A 22,570-nucleotide genomic window follows, 5' to 3' on the forward strand; every position below is an offset into this window, starting at 1 on the left:
AATGTTATTAAGATCTGAACCAAATTGCTCATAGATCAGTCGGATACTGAGACATTCTAGTTGCCCTGTGTGTTGCTAATAAAAGAAAACAACTGAAGTAAGCTGAAGTAAGGTGGTGAACATGACTTTAGTTGTGGAGGTGTTTTCTGAAAATGAAGTAACTAGACAAACATATTTTTTTTGGTCAAATATTTGGGATTTCAGCCTAAAGGATTGTATTGCAACAATTATTGTACTCTCATTTAATTAGAGGCCACTCTGCACATCCATCATTTCATTTCATCCAACGTTCTCACATGCACACACAGATCGTGGTTAGGCTTAACAGAGCTAAAAAGAAAGTCAACCAGAGCAGGATTTATAGAAAAGAATTTCCTTTATTGATGGAAGAAGAGCTCCAATGAAACGACAGGGTGACAATTCATCTGGACCTCGATGCTTTTAAAAGCTGCGGAGCTGCTTGGTAAAACCTGGAAGTTTTCAGCGGTGCCATCTTTGCATATCCTCGGGGGGGAAACGTGCACTTTTTTGAAGCGGATTATGAAAAGAAATAATTCTATGTTTCTGACTCTCTGCCAAGGACACGTTTAGTTTTTTTTAAAATCAAAGCTAAATTTAGAGAACTTTCTAAACGTCTTTCTCCGACTCAAAGTTCTACACCGGCCAGAAATAATCTATTTTGTGAAACACAACACAGATAGAGGAATCGCTTTGGCACACATACTGTAGAACTTAAAATAAAACAGAATGGTCCTTTTCAAAACATGCACATACAATAACACACATTCTCAAACGTCACTCGTCAGGTGAGAATGTCTCCACGGGGCAGTCACAGGCACTCCTGTCTTTTTTATTAATAGCATTACTGTGGTTTATTATGATAGCTTGACTTCTTACAGGAACAATCTGCAACACACCATGATGCTCAGTGTCGTCTTATAACTCATACATGTGTGATGGTGGAACAAAAACGACCCATCTTAGAATAATTGGAGTCAGCCCAGAGGCTTTTGTGATATTGGCTGTTTGTGTGTTATTAAATTCAGTCCCAGCACTGGTTGGGTTAGACTGTGGGTGTGTGCATGTGTGTGTGTGTGTAAGCAGATAGTACAGTATGTGGCTTCCTCTGTTCAGCCAGTACGAAGGATGATGTGGGTCCCGGACTCAGTGAACACAGGACCACTCATGTCTCCCACTTTAAGAGCGAAGGAAGCGTCTTCAAAGGGTTTCTGCATCTGACCTGAAACAAACACAGACACTGATGTTAAAGCAATAACACACCTTTTCTTGTCACAAAGAAAGATTTACATATACACTATACAGTATGGCGTTTGTGTGTGTATACCTTTTCCGAACAGTCCCAGATCTCCACCGTTCTTAGCTGAGCTGCAGTCACTGAACTGTGAGGCCAGGTACTCAAACTTCTCATCTCCAGACTTGATCTGTTCTATGTACTCTGCACAGAAAAGAGAAACAACAAACAGATTAAATACAGAAATCCACCGCGTGGATTCACACGTCTCGCCTGCCTCCCTTACTCTGAATGAGATCCAGGGCCTCGTCTTTGGATCGTGTGATGGTTTGTTCTCGCCAGGAGGACGGACGACGCGACTGATTGTGCTTCACCAGGAGGTGGGAGCAGCGGACCTGCGTGACAGAAGAAGAAACACACAAAGAAACAGAAACTAATCAGTCTCAAATCATCCAAGATTCAATCATAAAGATATGAGACGGGTCTACTGAGTTCATATATGATTTCTTTAAATAATCAGTAACGCTGCATTTACAGAAATGATCCATTGATAAGACCAAACTTTTAGTTTCTATGCTGTGAAAAAATCTCTAATAAAGATTTAACGACAGAACTAATGAACATTCAATAATCTAGTTTAAATGATTTAAATATCAATATAAGAAAACTCCCAGAGAAATATTTCCCTCAAATAATTTAGGATCATTATTTTATATGATTAAAGGACGACCACTAGTTTCCTGCATGTCCCCATGACTGGTTGATATTTCTCTCTGCAGTTGACTCATGAGTTTCTATAAATGGATTTGTTTGTAGGAATAACTAACTTTTATCCCATTGCATAACCACTTACCTCCACCAAGGAGGTTATGTTTTCATTGCTAAACCGATTTTCATGGTGGAAAGAACGGACGTGGGTCAAAGAGAGAAATGAATGAATTTTTTATCACCTTCTTTAACAAGATTAACAGATTTTTGTATTTTTCTCCAATTTCCCAGTGAATGATTACACATGCATTGTTGTGATTATAATAATAAAGGGTTAGGATTAGGGTTAGAAAATATATATTCATAATAACCTTATCTGGTTCTCCTCGGCCGTCTCCTACTGGACGTTCCCACTGACTGGCGTTAGTGATGTGGTTGAAGTAGTAAACTTTACCTGGAGATGCGGAGGCAGAGAGAGAGAGGGGAAGGAATTAAAGCTTTTACTCAGACACATTCATAAAGTGGACCAAGCTGAAAACAACACACCGACATTCACCTTGTAGCGTTGATAAGGCGAATGGCAGGAATTCAGTTGGATTCTAGTTGTTACAGCCACAGTGACACAATCGCTGGCATCGAGATACTTTACTTAAAAATGATTCTGATCTCTACGCAGTGAGATGTGCAGGATTTAAATGTGAGGAGAAAGAGAGTGCTGCATTGAGTCTGGACTGAGGTGTTGCCATCGGTGGAGTAGTAAACAGTTAGCGTGTTGCCCCCTTAAACAAATTCAAATTTCTTATTTTACTCCTGGCGATATCCAGCTGCATTTGAAGCCATGTTTCTGACCATCTGCTGCATTTAAGTACAATATAGAACATAATGTATGGCATAAATCTTTACTGTCCTCCAGGTTAATAAAACATGGTGAAATCACACATTATAATAACTTATGTCAACATTTGTGGCGTAAATATCATCAGTCACTTTGCACAATTAAGAATTTGAATGATTCTTGGGATGACGGATCTTTAAAATACACATTTAGTTGCCAGAGAGACTCTGTAGCGCCTCCCAGGGTTCAAAGTCACCAACTAGCTTCTTGTTCATGTAAAACGTTGACGTTGTAAAACCCTGTTGTGTGAAATAACCACAATATTATCTTATCTTAGATCAATGTTAATGATAAAAAGCATTGTGGTTAAGAAGACATCGCCATTTTTACCTCCATCGAGGAGGATGTGTTTCCACATGTCTGTTTTTGTTTGTTTGTCAGCAAGATTAGAACAATGTGAATCTTTGTAATTGTGAAAGTAGTGCATGTAGTGTGTCTGTGCATGTGTGTGGGATTAATAAAATGTATCTTGTATCTTGAAAGAGGGCGTTTCTCAACACTTTCACCACTTCCCAGGGAATAACTCATGAATCCTGATACATGAGGAGTTGAACATTTAGGGAACTAATATCCGAGTGTATCAATTAGGGTTGCAAAGGGGTGGAAACTTTCCGGTAAATTTCCGGAAACTTTCCATGGGAAGTTAAGCTCAGGAATTTGGGGAATTTTGAAAAAAAAAAAAAAAAAAGCGCATTAAACGCTGAGCAATAAAAACATCATTCAAAACTCTATTTTAAAGTTGTATGGAATGCAGCACACACTGCATGTTGAGTTTCAACCCTCCACTGTGCATTCTTCCATCACATGCACAGATAATTCCCAGCATCCTTCACTCTACAGCAGGGCTATTGAGGCCTGCTGTAGTGTGCAGGACTAGTCAGGTAAGTTTCGATGATATTACTGGTGAAAATACATTAGCATGCTGATTGAGGATTGTTCATCTGTTTAGCCTATTTCCATTAATTTATCCATCAATTGTAAAATATGTTTACAGACGATTGCAATTGTTTGGCTAACTATTTATATCTCTGACATTGCATTAGTGTGTTTTTACAAACTTTTTTCTCATCTTATTCTACAGAACAATGCCACGTGCACTATCTCATGTGTGGAGACATTTCACCCCATCCAATGTAGAAGGAAAGGCTGTGTACATTTGAAAATACTGTGCAAAGACCTATGTTAAGAATGACACAACGATGCAGAAGCATATAGTCAAGTGCCCAAAGTTTCCTCAGGGCTCAAATCAGCCTATCAAACAACAAAATGTTTATATTTATGTCTGTATATGACAAGGTAAATACAGTTAGTATAAATTACCCACAACATTTCCAGTTTATTCCCGTTAATTCCTGTATATTCCCGTTAATTCCCATGGAAAGTTTCCAACTTTGAATATTCCCGGAATTTTGCAACTCTAGTATCAATCAATCGATAAAATTGTAATTGTATAGCCAATATTAACAAATCACAACCCTCAACAAGATTAAAACGAACAAAATAAACATATTAACAGAGGGAACCACTAAAGAGTGTGAGCTGCAGCCCTTGATGTGAAGAACAGGCTGTTTTTAAAAAGCTCTGTTTTTATAGAATAGAATAATAAACCTGCACCACCAGTAAACCGGTTTCTCCCAGATGTGGATGCAGATGTAAACATGAAGCTCCCAGTGCGCAGGTGAGGCACTGGGAGCCGAGTGACGTCATGCGGGGCCCTGCAGGTTGAATGGATCATCAACACACCCCGTCACAACCACAACACCCACAACACACACGCACACAGACACACAACACAGAGGCAGACACAACTTCCAGCCTCTCCCCCGATAAACCTAAACTTCTTCTTCTTCTCCTCTCATCCCTGGAGCCTCGACGCTGGAGCTGTTAGCTTCCATGCTAACTTTACTACGGATTACGATGTGATCCGGCGGGCTAGCTAGCGTTATCCTCCCCGCGTTTCCTTACTTGAACTGCGGCTCATTCTCTTCTCCCATCCGGACGGTAGCTTCTCCTCGTCTGCCATTATTAATAATTAACTATTAATATCGATACTTCCCCCGAAGCGACGTTTTGTTAAGTTTGATTTCAATGTGGCTGCCGTGAGACAGGCCGGGGCTGCAGCTAGGTGAGTTTACGACACTCCGCAGCGGCTTTACGGTACGAGTTGTTTTCAGAAAGTGGGCCCGCCCTCTTCTGGTGTTTCTCTGCGTTCATTGGCTGATAGGAGCTGTCAATCATGACGTTGCTCGTTTTAATTGGTTGAGATTGCTACTACGCAAGCAGCAACTCCTTTACGGCAAACGGCACGGAGCGTTGCAGAAAATACCACTGACGACAGGATATTTGATTTTCTGTGCGTTTTAAGGTAAGAATAAAACATTTAATAGACTTTAACTATATATCATAGCTAATGCTAGGTGTTATACGTTTACTTTACGTGTCTGAGTTCACCTGTGCAGCAATGCGACGGTGTTAGCTAATGCTAGCTAAACAAAACAACCTGGTTTCAAAGCCAATGCTTCTTCCACATTTATTATAACTTCTTACTATATCAAGTGTTGTGTATTTGCTCAGTCGACAGTGTGTTAGCAACACGTAGCTTAAACCACAACAGTTCAACACAACCTACCTACAGTAGTTAGCATGTAGCATGTCTTACCGTTGAACCACGTTGCTTTATGCTAACAGGTTCTTTCTGTGGTTTGGTCCATCACATTCAAATCAACGAGGGGAAATGACAGACACACGTTTGTGTAACGAACTGCATAATAATAATAATAACTATAATGATAATGACAGAGTTGAATTGAAACCTAATTTTATAACCTTTTAGACAAGGTAGGTTAATTTTGATATGTCAACAACAAGGTGCTTTTATATAAAGAATATAAAATACATAATTATATACTGTAGAAGTTAGTCCAAACAAATAAGTGTTTAAAGTTTCAAAGAGATCTGGACAAGGAGATGTTAACGAAAGTGGGAAAATAACAAACCTCCAAGCATAAAATCCCTAGAAGAGGCGATAAAAGGAGGAAAGTATCGGCGCAGAGGGAGGATTTAGTTTAATTTATATTCTGCTCTTTCTGGTGTGAGGGTTTGGTTTTAAATCGACTCATTCATTCATTCCTTTTTTACCTTTTCACTCATTCTATTTGTCTGACAGGAACCGAAGATGATCGAGGTGGTCTGCAACGATCGTCTGGGCAAGAAAGTCCGGGTCAAGTGCAAGTATCCTTCACTGAAACTGTGCACATGTAACGCTGTGCGGAAAACATAACGCCTCCAATTATATGAGTTGTGCTGTAGCTTTGGTAAATGTGCTGTTCATCTGTCCATGCTGTCTTCTATTTCAAAAATAAGATTGACAGTTATCTTGATGAATTTATCAAAAGATAAAAAAGATCAATTCTCCAGTTGCTAGACAAGACGTAACGGGATGATTTCAGCTAACCTCCTGTTAACCCGGGTTAGTTAAACCACATGTAAAGAGCAGGGCTCTGAAGTTCTCCAGCTCCTTCCTTAACCTCCATGTCTCAGCTCTGAGGATACCATCGGAGATCTGAAGAAGCTCATTGCTGCCCAGACAGGAACACGGCACGACAAGATTGTTTTAAAGAAATGGTGAGCTGTCATCTCAGATTCTGCCTCAAATGACCCCAACACGTGTATCGGTGGCTGTTTTTCTATTTGCAGCTTAATATTTCTCTTCTGCTCCCACAGGTATACCATATTCAAGGATCACGTGTCTCTGGGCGACTGTATCCTTTCAACAATTAACCCTGCAGTTCTCTGTCTGTGTGTGTAACTCAGGTTTTACACTCTACCAACAGTTTTTTGTATTTCTTCAGAAACATCTTTTCAATTTTAAGCACCAGCAGTCAATACATTGTGTAAACTAAGGACACCCTGCGTGAAGTGGTGACAAAAATCTTGCATATAACTAGAATGTCTCTGAGCAATTATCTATGCCAGGGTCAATCTTACAATTCTGTCTAATTGAGGAAATGGAAAAGAAATGAGTCTAATTTGCACCTGTACAAACTATCCCTACCTAGATTCAACACTTAAAAATACATTTTATTTTAACACTTTGTATTTTTGGCACCATCGACACTCGGCAACCTGTTTTCTGTAAATATTTTCAACAATTTGTCTGTCCTGAGCCATTTTACTTAACCGACCTCTGCAGATGAAATTCATGATGGGATGAACCTGGAGCTGTACTACCAGTAGACCGAAGACCACACGACAATGCTACACGCACCACAGACGCACACAGAGACACACAGACACACACACAGATGTGACTAGATGGAATCTGTTGCAGGAAACCATCATGATCAGAACAACAGAAGAGAATCTACATTGCAGAAAAACACACATTGCATTGATGAGTTTTAGCTTTTAATTTTTGCCGATAAATTTGTATGTTTGATGTTTTGAAAATAATTTTGTTTTGATATTTTGGAAGTAAAGCTGATATTTACCTACCCAAGGAGCAGTGTGCTGATCATTGTTGTGCATCATGTGTGTTTCTTCATGTGGAGTGACTGACATAAAACTTGTGCTTGTATGTGAAGGTTAACTACACTCATGTTACCTTTGGTTTACATATTCATACTGAATACAAAGCGTATTACACTGTGATGTAAGATTTATCTTGCACCACAAATGACATCTTAGGACTAGAATGTCCCTCAGTAAAGTGCAAAGGTACAACAGTCTCTTTTTTAAATAAAAAAAATGGTTTACAAAATTGTCACGTAGACATCAATATCCTACTTTTGTTTTTCTCCAAGATCCATGAGTTATTTCCTAGGAAATCAAAAAATGTCAAATCTATCTTCTAAAACTGAATGGGTTCTTTCTTGGCCCGTGTCTCGTTGTTCTACCAAGTTTGGAGGAAATCTGTTAAGTAGTTTTCAAACGTGGCAGGGGAGAGAACATAACTTTAAACATTGACAGATAATATTGCAGTAATCCTATAAAACGATGTAATACTGTTAAAGCTTACTTTTATTTAAGAGGCATTTTCTTTTCTCTTGTTTTTTAACTTCTCACAGTAATGGAGTATTTTTACTGTGGGATTGATACACAAGTAAAAGTTGTAAAGATTCTTCCAGCATTGTTTGTTCTGGTTCTATTTATTCATAGTCTTTAGATAACTTTAATTAGTTCAGGGATGTGTTTCCTAGATTCTCTCGGTGGAATTTGCTCAGAGCTCTAACAAGAAGAATGAAAAGAATAAGTCTTACAATTATAAACCAACTATCATCTGATCATTTGAAAAAAAGTTTTATTCACATCACTAGATCACAAGTAACAGCATCTCTCTCCCTCTCACACACACACACGGGTTAATGCAATCGATGGAAACCAGTTATCACATCGACTGAGTGGCTGTGGCTCCTCACAGCTCTGGATCCACGTCAGCAGTACTCTGAGTAGTCCTCGTCCACGTAATTGGCAGGGAACAGCCCCACCTGGAAGGGGGGGAGAAATACAGGTAAGAAAAAATGAAATAAGAACCATCTCTGGGTTTCAGGTGTAGAAGTTTTACGGATTCCTCACCCGGCCGTACACTTCTCCTCTCCACCACCCGCTGTGACCTTTCTTGGACAGGATCTTGATGGTGTCTCCCTCCCGCAGCGACAGCTCCGAGCGGTCCCTGGCGGAGAAGTCGTACCTGGCCCTCGCCACGCCGAAACTCTTCAGGCTGCCTCCTGTGACACAGAACCCATGTGACACCAGGGATAAGCTATATTGAATAGTGTGACATCTTGGAAAATGTCCTTTTTTTACTTTAGCTTCCTCATAAGGTGTTTTGCAAAGATTCTTGGTTTCCTCGGACGAATTTGCAATAACTTTGACCTCTTGAACTTCTTTCTTTACATTTTCCCAATGTTTGACACTGAATACAACGACACATTCCTTTAACGTGGCTGCAGTGTGTGGAGTGACAGAGACGCACTGTACCTGGTGTGGTGTTCGGCGTGGTGTCGGACGAGTTGCTCTCCTCCGGTTGTTTGTGGGGCGTCTGCAGAGTGGTGTCCACATCCTTAAAGTACTCCTTCAGGGAGTTCTTCTGGTAATACTGAATCAGCTCCTAACATGGGAGGAGGAGGAGAAACGTGTGACGAGGAAACAATGTTGACTGTAACTCTAGTGTCTGTGTAACAGTCTCGTGAGGTTTCTGACTGCGTGATGGTGTTCAAACTCACAATCACACCCTTGAATGCTTTCTTGTCATTGATGCGGTACAGGCCCTCAGCGGACGTGACCTTAATGTGTCTGATGTCCATGTTGAACCTGGGAGAGCAGAGAGAGAGAGAGAGAGTAAAGGGAAGGTTCACGCAGAAGTCCGTCATGATGCATCCTTGGTTTTGAATGTGACAGTTGAGCGATGACGATGTTGCTCTCAAAGGAGGAAAAGCAGATGTTTCCACTTCTGCAATCAACAGGTGTTGCACGACAATGGCTGAATAGAACATGAACTACACACAATCCACTCAAATGTCCCCGGGAAAGAAGTGAAACCTGAGCTCGAAGCTATCCAGCAATTTATCTTTATTTTAAACAGACATGCATCTGTTAATATAAGGATGAGTTTAGCTGAAGAGTTAAAGGTTTTAAGTCACACGCTTTATGTGTAAATAGGAAGCAACTGAAGTTCATTTTTTGTAATTGATTAAATAAATTTATTCACCTTAAAATTATAAACTGAAAGCTTTCAATACAAATAAACATTATATATTTTTGTCCAGTTCTGGGTTTGTGGATGTAAACCTCCTAAAGTGAAACACTGCTTGTTTTTGATGAACTGATGGAGACTCACTTGATGCTGATGGCGAACTCTCCTCCTTCTTTCTGCCGCACGAGAAAGGTTCCGTCAGATCGGGGCATCAGCAGGTTCTTGGCCCCGGTTCTGTCCATGTTCCCAGCAAACCTGAACAATCACAGTCAGAGTCAGAACATTATTCTTGTGCTTGAGTAACTTTTGAGACATTTTTACAACACAATCTTAAAAAAGAAAATTGAACTAATCAGAAATAAAACTACTGCCACAATGTCCTTGTTTCCCAAGTGGCTGTTTCAGAGTTTTGTTTTTTAAAGTTACTATACTGTATTTGAAAGTAGGTATAAGATGTTTTTACTGATGTAGTTGTTATCTCCAATGAGGTCATAGCGTGTTTTATTTTATTACATCTGAGTTTTACTACATTTTCATACATTCCTTGTTTATGGGTCATCCTCAGGAGCAGTTACAGTTGTTGACAGATACAATAACAACCTGTTATATCTACATAGAACTACGTTATAGTGTGTATTTAATGTTTGTGTAATGCTTATAAAATGCTCAATGTTTAGTCTTGGTGGAAAAATCATATGTGACAGCTGCCACAACTTCCATACTTGATATGGCCACCAGATGCTGCTAAAGCCAGACATTTTAAAATCCTACACAGTGATTTTAAAGAAAATACCTGTTTTTTGGCACACAGCACTCGAGGCGACTGATAACTACAGGATCTCTGACACATGGACAATAAGATTGTCGGTAGCTTATTTTAAAAGCACCAGCGCTTTTCCGTGTGTGCTTGTGTTTTATAAAAATTTTTTACAGCTCTAAACTACAGTTACTCTGGGTCAACGCTGTGCTCTTCCTCTGTCAGTGCAGCACTGCAATACAGGAAGGAAAAAACAACCTTTGGGGTTAAGAGTGGCTTAGTGATTGAAACGAGTTCCTGTTGATACTCACCAGTTGAAACCAGACAAGTCAGGAGTCGACCTCTGGGAAAGAGAGAGACCATGCAGAGGTTAGACGTGACACTTTGCAAAACTCATGTATGTGGTCATGGTGGTAACTGTAACTTCACTTCCTACGACTGCTACTGTTGGTGTCAGCAGCAGCAAATGGTGGACGGCTGCTACAAGCCGACAGAGAACACAGGACTAAGCAGAAGATGCGTTTGTAACTTGTTGATGTGGGCTTGTGTCGGCCGGTGGATCGTACTCACAGGGACGTAGGGTTGAACCTTTCGACAGGGGAACCATCCCATTTGACCTAGAGTCAGGTTTCTTCCCTGAGTGACACACACACAGTTTCATTTATTTGTAAAGTTATTTATTTATTGTACCATTCACTGCTTGGATCAGTAAAAATACACACCAACCAAGGAAAAAAAATAGATGTAATTTGATTTTCACAGCGAATACGAAAAGGAGTTTTGTGTCCCAATAAACCATGAACAACAGCAGGACCCTGAAACTGAAGCAGCTCAAAGGAACTCAGCCATTAGGGTTTGATTTATCCTCCAGATAAAAACCTTTCACATAAAAGGAATCACATTAAAGCAGCTCGACGAACGTCTGTGCATAAGTGAGGTTACGGAAAATAGAAAATGAGACGAAGAAGGAAGGAAGACAAAGGACAGAAGGAGAGAAAAACGCTTGAAAACACGACAGAATCAAGTGTGTTGGCTTCAGTGTGTGTTTCTCTAACTTTACCTCCCACCACTGCAGGTCAGCCTCGGCGCGGGACAGCTCAATGATGTCCCCCTTGGACAGGTGGAGCTGCTGCCCGAAGCCCACGGGAGGCGGAGGCAGCCCGTAGTACTCCTGACACACCTCCATCTTGGGAAATCCTGAGGAGCAACGAGGAGAAAGAGGAGACGTTTCAGAAGGAGAAGTACAAAATGTGCAGTGGACACATTTACAGTGGCGAGTTCTTTACCAACGCCGGAATTTCCCGAGGACTTCTGTGTTTTATTCTGGAGGAACAAGAAGACAAAAGAACCAGAATCAGATCTCAGGTTTCATGTATTTGCAGCAGACACTTTTTAAAGGAGACATATGATGCTTTTTCAATTTGTCTTTCCTTCACTGTGTTATATAGGTTTTTGTCTAAAGTCTAAAATCTGGTCCTGAGACCCCTCCACCCCCCCCCCAATATAACCAAATTTCTGACATTTACTACACACGCTGGAAGTGGTCTACCAATAACCAGCTGACCAATCAGAAGCTTTATCAGTTTAAAGAGACAGGAGCTAAAACCAAGCGTTTCAGTCAGAGGCTGAAAAGAGGAGCTGCAGCAAAGGACAGTCGGAGGAAAGTAATTTGTTTTCTGAACATTAGAGCAAGTGAACATTTTCAAGTAATACCCCAAATTAAAAATTATAAACATAGCTATTAGGGGTTATAATATCTCCTTTAAAGTAGAGGCAGTTGTTTATAACCGCTACAAATATAAAGCCAAAGATAAAGTTTTACCTTCCTGGTCCCAGTATGATCTGTAATCACAAGAGGAAAATCAATGTGAGATGTTTTAACTACTTGGAATCATGATTCTGATTATAAACACATCCACGTGCATGAAGACAGACCTGAGCTTCGTCCACAGGCAGGTACTCGGCCTAAACACTCTTTATGTGCAGCCATTTTACAGCGAGTGCAGCGATATCCCTGGAAGAAGATTCCCCTGCAGAGACAGACGGAGAGATTGAGCCTCAGCTGTCAAGTGTTTGTTGCTTTTTATTTGTTTCTCGGAGCGAACGGTACCTCAGCAGCATGGAGCAGGCCTTGCAGGAGGTGGTGTCCTCGAAGCAGTGCATCTGGAAGTCGTGGTTGTTGGCTGTGGCGTTCTCTGGACACATGTTTGACCTGCAACCATGAAGAACGACTGATTTGACCAAAGCCGGGGAAGCGAGTTGTCAGTTTAATACTTGCAGGTGGAATTAATTTAATGAAGGAGAATACACGTGGTAGTGAAGCTGCAACCCTAATAATATAATCACCAAATAATGGAACGTTTGCTCACATACTGTGATGAACAATCAGCAGCTAAACATATTTACCTCTGCTCGTCTTCTAATGTTTTAAAGTATATTAATACATCCGCCATTGAGGTTATGTTTTCACCTGCGCTTGTTTGTTTTCTCTGCAGGATTACGAAAAAAACACACTACGGATTTCCTTGGCTACTGAAAAACTTTTGGTGCATATCCAGAAAAAGAGGAGGATCCAGGAATCTTTCTGTGACAATGTGAGATTGGATGTTTTGGGCCATTTTAACAGATTTATCATCTGAGGGTAATTCCGGGACTTTGATAAAGAAGGAAATCAGGAATATTAAGAGGACTGATATTTGATGAGTGTGTGCCAGTTGCTGCAGATCCAAATAAGTATCCGGCTCTAGCAGGTTTAAATGTTGTGTTTCGTTAACGTCTCCTGAGAGAAACATCTGAGCCGATAGACGATATGTGCATGTATGTGTGTGTTGACTCACATAGCCATTTGAAACTGTTCCAGCCATTTCTTCTTCACTTCTCTGGTTTTGAAGAATAAATCGTACCCACACCTCCCGAAACAGTCCAGCAGGAGGAACAAGTAGGACCACTGCTCACACACACACACACACCCACACACACACAGACACACATACACACACACACACACACAGACACAAACACACACACAGACACACACACACAGACTGTATTAAAAGTGTACTCTCTGGTATTTTCAGTCGTGCAGAGTGAGGCGAAATGAGTAGAAAACCTTTTTATTGTCCTTCTCTCCAGTGGCTTCATCTCGTATCTGGAAGTGATGAAGTTCGATGACCTCCTTTAACTCAAACGACTCCCCGCTCTTCTTCTTACACACGAACATGGCTCTATCGAAGAGGAACGCATGCCTGACAGACAGCAAAGTACACACAGACACAACAACAGGTCAGATCCAGGGTATCCACACATGGGAAAATACTCGGAGACACATAAACAACACACACCGGTCGCTTTTGGACTTTTTGTCCGTGCTGCTGATCTTCAGCTCTCCATCGATCTTGGGGCGGCCATAGAGAGCGAGAGACTCAGACTGGACACAAGAGGAGAGGTGGATGAATATAAAAACAAATAACAGCTGAAAGTAAACATTTTAAAATTGGAAACTGTGACCCCACCAGGTTTTCTATGGACAACTGGAAGGTGGTGATCTGCCTGATGATCTCGTTGTCTCGCTTCACCTCGTTGACACACTGCGCCAAGTCCTGGAACACACACACACACACACACACACACACACACACACACACACACACACACACACACACACACACACACACACACACACACACACACACACACACACACACACACACACACACACACACACACACACACACACACACACACACACACACAAACAAACAAACAAACACACGATAGTTTAAATATCATGAATTCAAATCAGTAATTGAAATAAAACACAAACATACACACTTACTCTCATGGCATCAAGAGCTGTGCGCAGGTTGTCCTTGTCTGTTGGGTCTGTTGTGTGTTTCATCAGCTCCTGCAAACACAGATACATCACATCAAATTATAGGTAAATCCATAGACTGTAAATAAAGATGGATGACAGGTCTCCACCTCCTCCCACTATCCAGAAATGAGGCCAAATCATTCATCCAGCAGCCATTTTACATCATCAAATAAATATTGAACACACACGCTCACACACACACGCTCACACACTCACCTGTAACAGCAGGTGGTATTTGAGGACCCTCTGTATCGGGACCATGAGCAAATCTCGGAGGGAGAAACGTCCACTGTTTGCTCTCTTTGAACATTCCTGAGGGAAAAAGAGAAGAAGAACGTGAACATCTGCAGTAAACCAGTGTCATGAGGAAGCTGCCGATTCAGCCCTCATGCTTGTTTCCCCTAGTGGCCAAATACAGTACTGAAAAAATTAATTAATTAATATGTCAATCTAAAATCGAACTAATTTCCCAGATAAGTCTGTAAATAATAGGGTGAGTGAAACCATCTAAAGCTTGTACTGACAAGAAATGTATTTCCTATCATATAAAATCAATAATTAACACAAAGAAATAATCATTAAATGGTGTCACACTTATAATATCCTGCTTGGCCAATTCTTCTGCATTTGAATCAGAGTGTGTGGGTGTTTGTGTGTGTGTGTGTGTTTGTGTGTGTGTCACCTCCAGTTTCATCTTGATGTCTTCCCTTGCGCTCGATAGACTTTCGAGGTGCTTCGTCGCTGTTTCCACCTGACTACAGTAGTGACCATACAGTAAGAGCCTGAGGGGGTTAAGAACATAAAAACATATAAAACACACTATAATCAACATGTTTTATTATAGCATTATCAATAGATCCAATTAAAAAAAACAGAAATGTGCACATGTGTGTTGTGTACCTCTCCTTGTAGCTCAGAAACACCTGGTAAAGATTCTTGGCTCCATTATTTAGGATGGAGTTCCGGACCTCTTCCAACAATTTACGATGAGTGTCGGCCAAATCCTTTACACACAAACACACACACACACACACACAGAAAACACGTCAACAAAGCCAATACATGGATTGAAACCTGCACACACACATGACCTGGCCTGTGGATAGTCTCCTTCTGTACCTCTATGTTGATAAAGATGCTTTCGATGTCTTGATCCTGGAGAAACTTCTCAAGAGGTTTCATAAAGTGCTGCTCAAAGGAGAAGGCGTGTTAGTTTATTGTGTCTTAAATGACAATTTGCATGCTGGTCCGCGGAGCGCGTCTCAGATCGAAGGCGAGTACGCACCTGTAATATCGACTCCAGTGTGTCCGAGTATTTCTCCTCCGTCTGTCTAATCTCCTGCAGGCAGCACTCTCGTTTGTCGACCGTGGGTTTCTGCTGCTCACAAACGCACACGCAAAATACGAGGTGAATTGTAGAGGTTTATCTATTTGCAGAGACAATTTGAATTTTGTTTTAAACTTGTATCTTGCAGCTATATTTTCTGCTTCATCTGGTTGTGCTAGGAATATACTTTTTGGTGCTTAGGTTCAATTCTCGTTAAATTGAACCGTACATATTTGAAAGGAAAGACACTGGATTAGATGCCGCTGTGACACTCTTGTGTTATTTATCATTTTGAGGTTTGTAACTTAACGTTAGCAACTCACAGTTTCAGGCTGTTCTTCCGTCCTCATCAAATCCTCGTAGATCTCATCCCCCTCGTTCTCTTCATCCTCGACACAGTCGTACAAGTCGTCGTCTTCGTCCACTGTGTCACTGTGACACACACACACACACACACACACACACACACACACACACACACACACACACACACACAAACACATTATTACAACTTTTATTTGGAAATCTTTCTCTTGAATTTGGTAAACTCCGCAAACCACAAAAAGCAAACCTCTTTTTGTTTATCCTAAAAATAAAGTAAAAATGAAACTCACTCTATCCTGTCCGACAAGCCGCTGTAGATCTCGTCATCGGTGGAACATCCTTCCAAAGGAAAAGGCCTGAAGGAAGGAAAGTATACCTGAGTCGTCCATCTTTGATACAGTCTATGGTTTATATATTGACATTATAGTAATAATCCAAATGGTAATGATACAAAATATGTGTTCATAGAAGAAGGTAGATAAATGAAGAGGACGTGTTGCACACTACTCACTGGAGTCTTTTTTGAATCGCAATGGAGGAGTGAGACAGGATGGACAGAGTGTCTATGACCTGTGACACAGAAACATTAGGAATAGTTATGATATCCACGACAGCGTGAGACACAGACACATATTAGAAAAAAGCCGCTTCACACCTAAGACATGAGCGCAGAATAAATCGAGTCAGACCTGGTTTCACTCTGACTCGGTTTGACAGCTTCAAATGAGAACTGCAGTATCATGATGAGTGATTCCACAAAACCAGTTTCATGAGAGATTGAAGAATAACTTAGTGTCACTGTTTGAACGTTTTAATTGATAAAGTTTATTTTATTAGCTAACAATGATGTTTCCAAGAAAGCAACAAATTTCAGTTCTGTGTTTTTTTGCCATTTGACATCCCCTCCCCCTTCAAAAGTTTCCTCCCCCAGTCCTCAAATAAATATCAGGTCGGTCTCTCAAGAAAACTTGTCATGATATAAAGTCCAAGTAAAGACTTTAACTTCTCACTCAGATCTGCTGAACTGTTCTTTTTCTATTTCGATCTAAGACAGAGAAAGAAAGAAGGACAGATGTAACGAGAAGTGAAAGTCTGTAGGAGAGGGTGGGGGGGGGAGATAAAGACTGATTTACAGTCCGAGGGTCAAAAGACAGTTTGATGGACACGCTTAAATTCTTTTCAGTTTTATTATCAGGCGGCCCCTTCTGTTTATTATGTGACCCTCTTTGGAAGAACCTGAGCCTAGAAAACATTCAACGAAATCAACAAACCAGACATGAAGTCAGTAACAACCATGACCAACTACATCACAAAACCTGTTTTCTATCTAACAATGGAATTTATTATTTGCAATACAAGGCTTTCAGTGCGTTATACATTTTTTCACTTAAATAAATAAAGACCTGTATATTGTTCACCACTGTTGCAAATCAGATCACAGAGTTTATTGTAATTGACTGACTGGTTGACTGACTGGAAGCAGTAAAGTGAAACGAGAGGTTCAGTTACAGGAACTTACTGTAACACACTTTGAACTATGATTTTTTTCTAACCCAAAGACCCCGCAGTCAGGGTACAGGGTTGAGGGTTCCACCTTTGCTTCCTCTTTGCTCGTGCATACGAATCAACTGAGGGCACATTTCACACCAAAGTGCTGCAGTGGTCTCACGGCTCCGAAAGTGAAAGAAAGTTGTGAAAATGAGAATGAACGTGTTCGCCGAGCCGCTTCAATTAGAAAATCACCCTGTGACTTCCTGTCAGGGCCGTGTAGGCGTCTGCAAGCTGCAGCACCTCTGACTGCTACCGTAAAGACTGATATAAGAGTGCACCACGTTTAGACTGAGGGCAGACTGCATCAGATACAGAGATGCTCAGTCGAGTCAAAGAGACAGACAGACAGACAGACAGACAGACAGACAGACAGACAGACAGACAGACAGACAGACAGACAGACAGACAGACAGACAGACAGACAGACAGACAGACAGACAGACAGACAGACAGACAGACAGACAGACAGACAGACAGACAGACAGACAGACAGACAGACAGACAGACAGACAGACAGACAGACAGACAGACAGACAGACAGACAGACAGACAGACAGACAGACAGACAGACAGACAGACAGACAGACAGACAGACAGACAGACAGACAGACAGACAGACAGACAGACAGACAGACAGACAGACAGACAGACAGACAGACAGACAGACAGACAGACAGACAGACAGACAGACAGACAGACAGACAGACAGACAGACAGACAGACAGACAGACAGACAGACAGACAGACAGACAGACAGACAGACAGACAGACAGACAGACAGACAGACAGACAGACAGACAGACAGACAGACAGACAGACAGACAGACAGACAGACAGACAGACAGACAGACAGACAGACAGACAGACAGACAGACAGACAGACAGACAGACAGACAGACAGATAGATACCTTTGCAAAGTCTCGGACATCAAACAGGTCGAAGGCCTCAAACAGTTCACTCTTCTTCAGATGAAACCTCTGTTGACAGGCTCCCAGGAACGTCAGGATGTTCTTGAGGCACAGAAACTACACACAAACAAAATATTATTTGAGGAGTCAATGAATTCAATAATAATTATAGTATCAACAATACGATATAACAAAGACAGAGATTTACAATCAATATTCGTCACCCTGGAGAGAGGAAACAAATCCTCAAAGGCCCTTCGTCAGTTAATTAGCTGATTAGTTGATGAGCAGCTTATTAAATTGACAATAATACTGATAATTAAACAATCCTTGCCATACATTTAATGTCACGGTGTCACAGATGGAAGCATTTGCTATTTCATTCTGCAAACTGAATGAAGCGATATGAAAAGGTCACCATGAGCTCATTTCTTACTTTACTTTGGCAAACTAATCCCATGAAACTTATCAAAGCTAATAATCAATTAACAGGAAGAATCTTCAACAGATAAATCTGCAATAAAAACCGAAACAACAAACGTTTTCACTATTAGACGTTAATACATAACTATTACTTTCACAGACACATCTGTGATCTGCATTAATGTTTGTTTATATGAAAACTTAATTTACATAACAGTGTAGAAAAGATAAGCATTTATGTTTCTATGTTATGTTTAAGTTAATTTTATTTTCTAATTCAAGTCGTATATATTTGTCTGCATGTGTCCTTCTTTTAACTTATAGTTTTTTTACTTTATAATAAAGTTTATGGTTTATGGGAATGTTTACCTCCTGATATCGTCCCATAAAAACCGGTCAGGCTCTTATCGCTATCATTCATATATACGTCAAAGTTTTTAAACAGCTGATAAAACTAATGAAATGCAGGCAACACGATTAAAATACACATCTTTAGCAAGATACAGCTTTAAATCCTTAAAAACAAATGAGACTTTCCATTGAAAGGGCTAAAGAAAGGTAGCGTTTCAAATAAATACAAGATGCACTTAATAAACATGTGAAGCGGACACACACATTGTGGCAGCCACTGAAGAAAAATCACATCGATTTCAGGATTTCAAACAGACCCTGTAGACTTCTACAGAAAGTGAAAGGCAGTGAGATGGAAGTATTATTAAATATCATTTTGGTTTGTCCATTCCAAAAACGACTTTAGGTCTCACATGAACACAACCACAAACAGCTGCAATAAAAACCCCTTAATCTAAATGCAACACAGACCACATGAACATTAATACACAGATGCAGCTGATCCTGTAGAAAACCACACAGAGAGCGCCAGACATTCACACACTCTCTCTGCTCAGCAGTGGGAAATGAGGAACTCTTAATTTGAGAAAAAGGGGAAATGTTGACCGATACTGCTGCACACATTACATCACACTGCCAGGAGTCTGCCAACGCACGCATATGTCCGTCTGCAACTAACAGTAACTCAGAGTGTAGTAAGCGTTATTGCAAGATGACAGGGGCGATCCTCTAAGAGTGTGATGTATGTGTATGTGTGTGTGTGTGTGTGTGCACGTCAGAGTGGAGTTTCCCATTGCACATGTCAAAGCTCTTTGGCTCCTGCTCTCTCACACGTTTGAGACATCACGGTGAGTCCAGGCACACGATTCAAGGACTTCCCTTGAGAAGTTCGGACCACGTGACTCCTCGTCTCTTCCCCTTTTTTTTAATACTTTATTTATCTAATCCGGTCTTTGCCTCCTATTTTGCTGACCTCTACATTCTCTCTCTGTCAACTCAAACACGACCCATCTTAGTTTTGAATTCTTTTCACGACACTTTTCTTGTTTGAGAATGTACTTTGATGAAATGTGGTGAAGCTACCCCCCCGGCCTGAATCTAACACAAGTGAACCGTCTGCTGGCAGCGACTCCATATTTCCGCCGCAGACACGAGGAAGATACTGATCTTCACATCTCTTCTTTGGCGGTCAAGCGTTTGAGCTTAAGTCCCAGCGCATCTCAAACTATTAGAGATGTTCAGATAACGACACCAGCATCAGAGACACATCTGATGCTGCAGAAAATGAGAATCTTAGAATCTATACACTATTTATCTCAATTGAATTAAAAATAAATCTAGTACAAAACTCCATAACAATGCGGAAATCTCCCTTATATCACTCTTTGTACACCATGTCCCTGCAGGGAGATGATTTCATCTGATGTCCATGGAATCACTTTTCATGATCATGATTGTAGTGTTTACTCTGTCCTGTTTCCAACTAGTGTCACAACTCCCACAAAACAGAGCCCGGCCGGTGCTGGATGATTTGGGGTCCGACGCCAATGCTAACATCAGAGAGTTAAGATTTCAGTCGTTATCAAACCCGTACGAGAAAGAAATGTAACTGAGGCTTCAGCCAACTCATCAATCAGTTGGGCTCGACTACAAAACTGACAGAATCACTCTGCATAAGCCAATTATTATCATTATCCTCAATTTTATTGGAGAAAATGGTTAAACGATTATGAAATGTATTTGATAAGATGCAGTATTTTCCTTTTCCCCTCCTCTGGACAAATGATCCGGGATATGGACAGTATTTTCCTATCTTACTGCTGGTCGCTATGGAAATGTCCTATGGAAATGGAGCAGGAAAAGATTTGTGTGTGTGTGTGTGTGTGTGTGTTACCTGGGACATCTGTGGGCGCAGGTTGATCTCCCTCAGATTGACGGCCTGTGGCAGCAGGTTGTTAAGCAACTGGCAGAGCAGCACGCCATCTCTCAGAGCCTGAGCCAGGTCGCACACCTGACAGACACACGCACACGACACACACACACACGCACACGCACACCAGACGCACACGCACACACACACACACACATGCAATAAATCAAATAATATTCAGGAACCAGGGCAGGATTTGTGTTCCCATGCAGATGTGTGTGTGCATGTGTGACACAGCTGATCTACCTGTGCACCCTCCCACGTGACCCGGTGGTTCTCAGGAAGGACTCGGCAGTCGATCAGCCACATCGCACACTGCCGCCACAACTCCATCTTCCTTCTCCGAGTGACACACTGACAGGAACAGGAGGCAAGAAGCTGTTAAACAAAGTCCTCACAAACACAGAATTCAGGAACCTCTGATCGCTTTTGCTCTAAACAACACCACACAGCAGTGAATCATTCAGATTGGGAGTTAGCCGTCTCCTCACGATCGTTTAGCTCTAGGCCGAGAGCCTTCTTTAGAGTTTACGCTGAATAGAAATGAGATTATGTCACTATCTCAGATCACGCATGAGGAAACAGCTTTCACACATGTGAAGAAACTCTGAATCTAACTTTGACTCAGTGTAACGCCTCCTCTTTGTTGTTCGTAAACTCAAATCTGAACATAGAAATGATCAAACCGTCCTAAAATCATTCGGCCTACAGGAACAATGAGTGGCCCACTCCTCTTTCCTCCAGTGAAACATTGCGGCCTTCTAGCAACCCGGTAAAACCAGGAACAAAAAAGCCACCTCTGTAAGATAAAACTGTAAGTTTCCGATTACAAATCAAAGCCGGATGATATTACAGTCAGGTCTCACCTTCAGAATGTTCTCCTGGCAGTTCTAGGTCTTCGTTCTCGACGTTCACTTCCCCGTCTTCCTCTCATCGTCTCATTTTCAGCTCTCGCTCTCTGCCTTCTTTCTTCCGTGGTGGGTGTTCTGCAGAGCTGCACTGTGTTGACGGCTTTTAACTTCGGCCCGCAACTTCCTTTTTCCTCTGACGCACCCTCACACTCGCATTCACACTCACAGATGCGCACACACACACACACACACACCAAGTTGGTGTTGCCATGAATGCCACAAAGTGATAAAACCCAGTGTGCTCTGAATGTGAGATGTTGGGTAATTGTATACACGAGATAAGACAGATTAGCAGTGAGTGTGTTACAGTACAGAGCACAAGATAATTAAATTAATGTGTCAAAGTGGACAACAACATTGTTTAAACATCCCAAAACCACATATAGATCTTATTTGAGGTGATTAGTCTGCATACATACTGTTTTTTTTTATTTTTTAAAATATGTTTTATCCACTTTTATGGGTTAACAAATGTTCTAAGCTCATAGAAGAGACTATTAACAGCAAATGTAGGACATTAGGTTATATTAAAATGATGTATTGATTTACCAAGAACAATATTACAGAGTAAAGACAATTCTATCAGCCAATTTAGATTGTGTAAATGAATATTATATATTATTATTTTATCTCTTACAATTTTTATTCATTAAAAGGCGGTTTC

The 22,570-nt window shown here is 41.0% G+C and overlaps 3 protein-coding genes across 3 annotated transcripts; 1 reads left to right on the forward strand and 2 right to left on the reverse strand.

The window, feature by feature from the left end:
- Positions 1-357: 357 nt before the first annotated feature.
- On the reverse strand, positions 358-4,985 carry pin1 (peptidylprolyl cis/trans isomerase, NIMA-interacting 1). The gene is made up of 5 exons (XM_061092696.1): positions 4,821-4,985; positions 2,332-2,414; positions 1,539-1,647; positions 1,346-1,456; positions 358-1,240 (listed from the first exon to the last, which is right to left on the reverse strand). The coding sequence occupies exons 1-5, from the start codon at positions 4,876-4,878 to the stop codon at positions 1,131-1,133; spliced, it is 471 nt and encodes a 156-aa protein (XP_060948679.1). The 5' UTR covers positions 4,879-4,985; the 3' UTR covers positions 358-1,130.
- A 145-nt stretch (positions 4,986-5,130) lies between these two features.
- Positions 5,131-7,348, forward strand: ubl5 (ubiquitin like 5). The gene is made up of 5 exons (XM_061092707.1): positions 5,131-5,220; positions 6,022-6,086; positions 6,396-6,479; positions 6,579-6,616; positions 7,048-7,348. The coding sequence occupies exons 2-5, from the start codon at positions 6,031-6,033 to the stop codon at positions 7,089-7,091; spliced, it is 222 nt and encodes a 73-aa protein (XP_060948690.1). The 5' UTR covers positions 5,131-5,220; positions 6,022-6,030; the 3' UTR covers positions 7,092-7,348.
- Positions 7,349-8,136: 788 nt separating this feature from the next.
- On the reverse strand, positions 8,137-22,370 carry LOC133020991 (proto-oncogene vav-like). The gene is made up of 29 exons (XM_061087764.1): positions 21,862-22,370; positions 21,242-21,349; positions 20,960-21,076; positions 18,292-18,408; positions 16,343-16,401; positions 16,122-16,187; positions 15,831-15,939; positions 15,466-15,558; positions 15,300-15,368; positions 15,081-15,184; positions 14,863-14,962; positions 14,397-14,492; positions 14,142-14,210; positions 13,819-13,905; positions 13,648-13,733; positions 13,416-13,551; positions 13,144-13,253; positions 12,417-12,518; positions 12,242-12,336; positions 12,129-12,148; positions 11,593-11,629; positions 11,367-11,503; positions 10,877-10,942; positions 10,618-10,649; positions 9,694-9,804; positions 9,080-9,167; positions 8,835-8,964; positions 8,430-8,581; positions 8,137-8,341 (listed from the first exon to the last, which is right to left on the reverse strand). The coding sequence occupies exons 2-29, from the start codon at positions 21,326-21,328 to the stop codon at positions 8,288-8,290; spliced, it is 2,529 nt and encodes an 842-aa protein (XP_060943747.1). The 5' UTR covers positions 21,329-21,349; positions 21,862-22,370; the 3' UTR covers positions 8,137-8,287.
- Positions 22,371-22,570: the final 200 nt, after the last annotated feature.

Source organism: Limanda limanda, chromosome 2, assembly GCF_963576545.1.
Source record: "Limanda limanda chromosome 2, fLimLim1.1, whole genome shotgun sequence".
Classification (NCBI taxonomy): Eukaryota; Metazoa; Chordata; class Actinopteri; order Pleuronectiformes; family Pleuronectidae; genus Limanda; species Limanda limanda.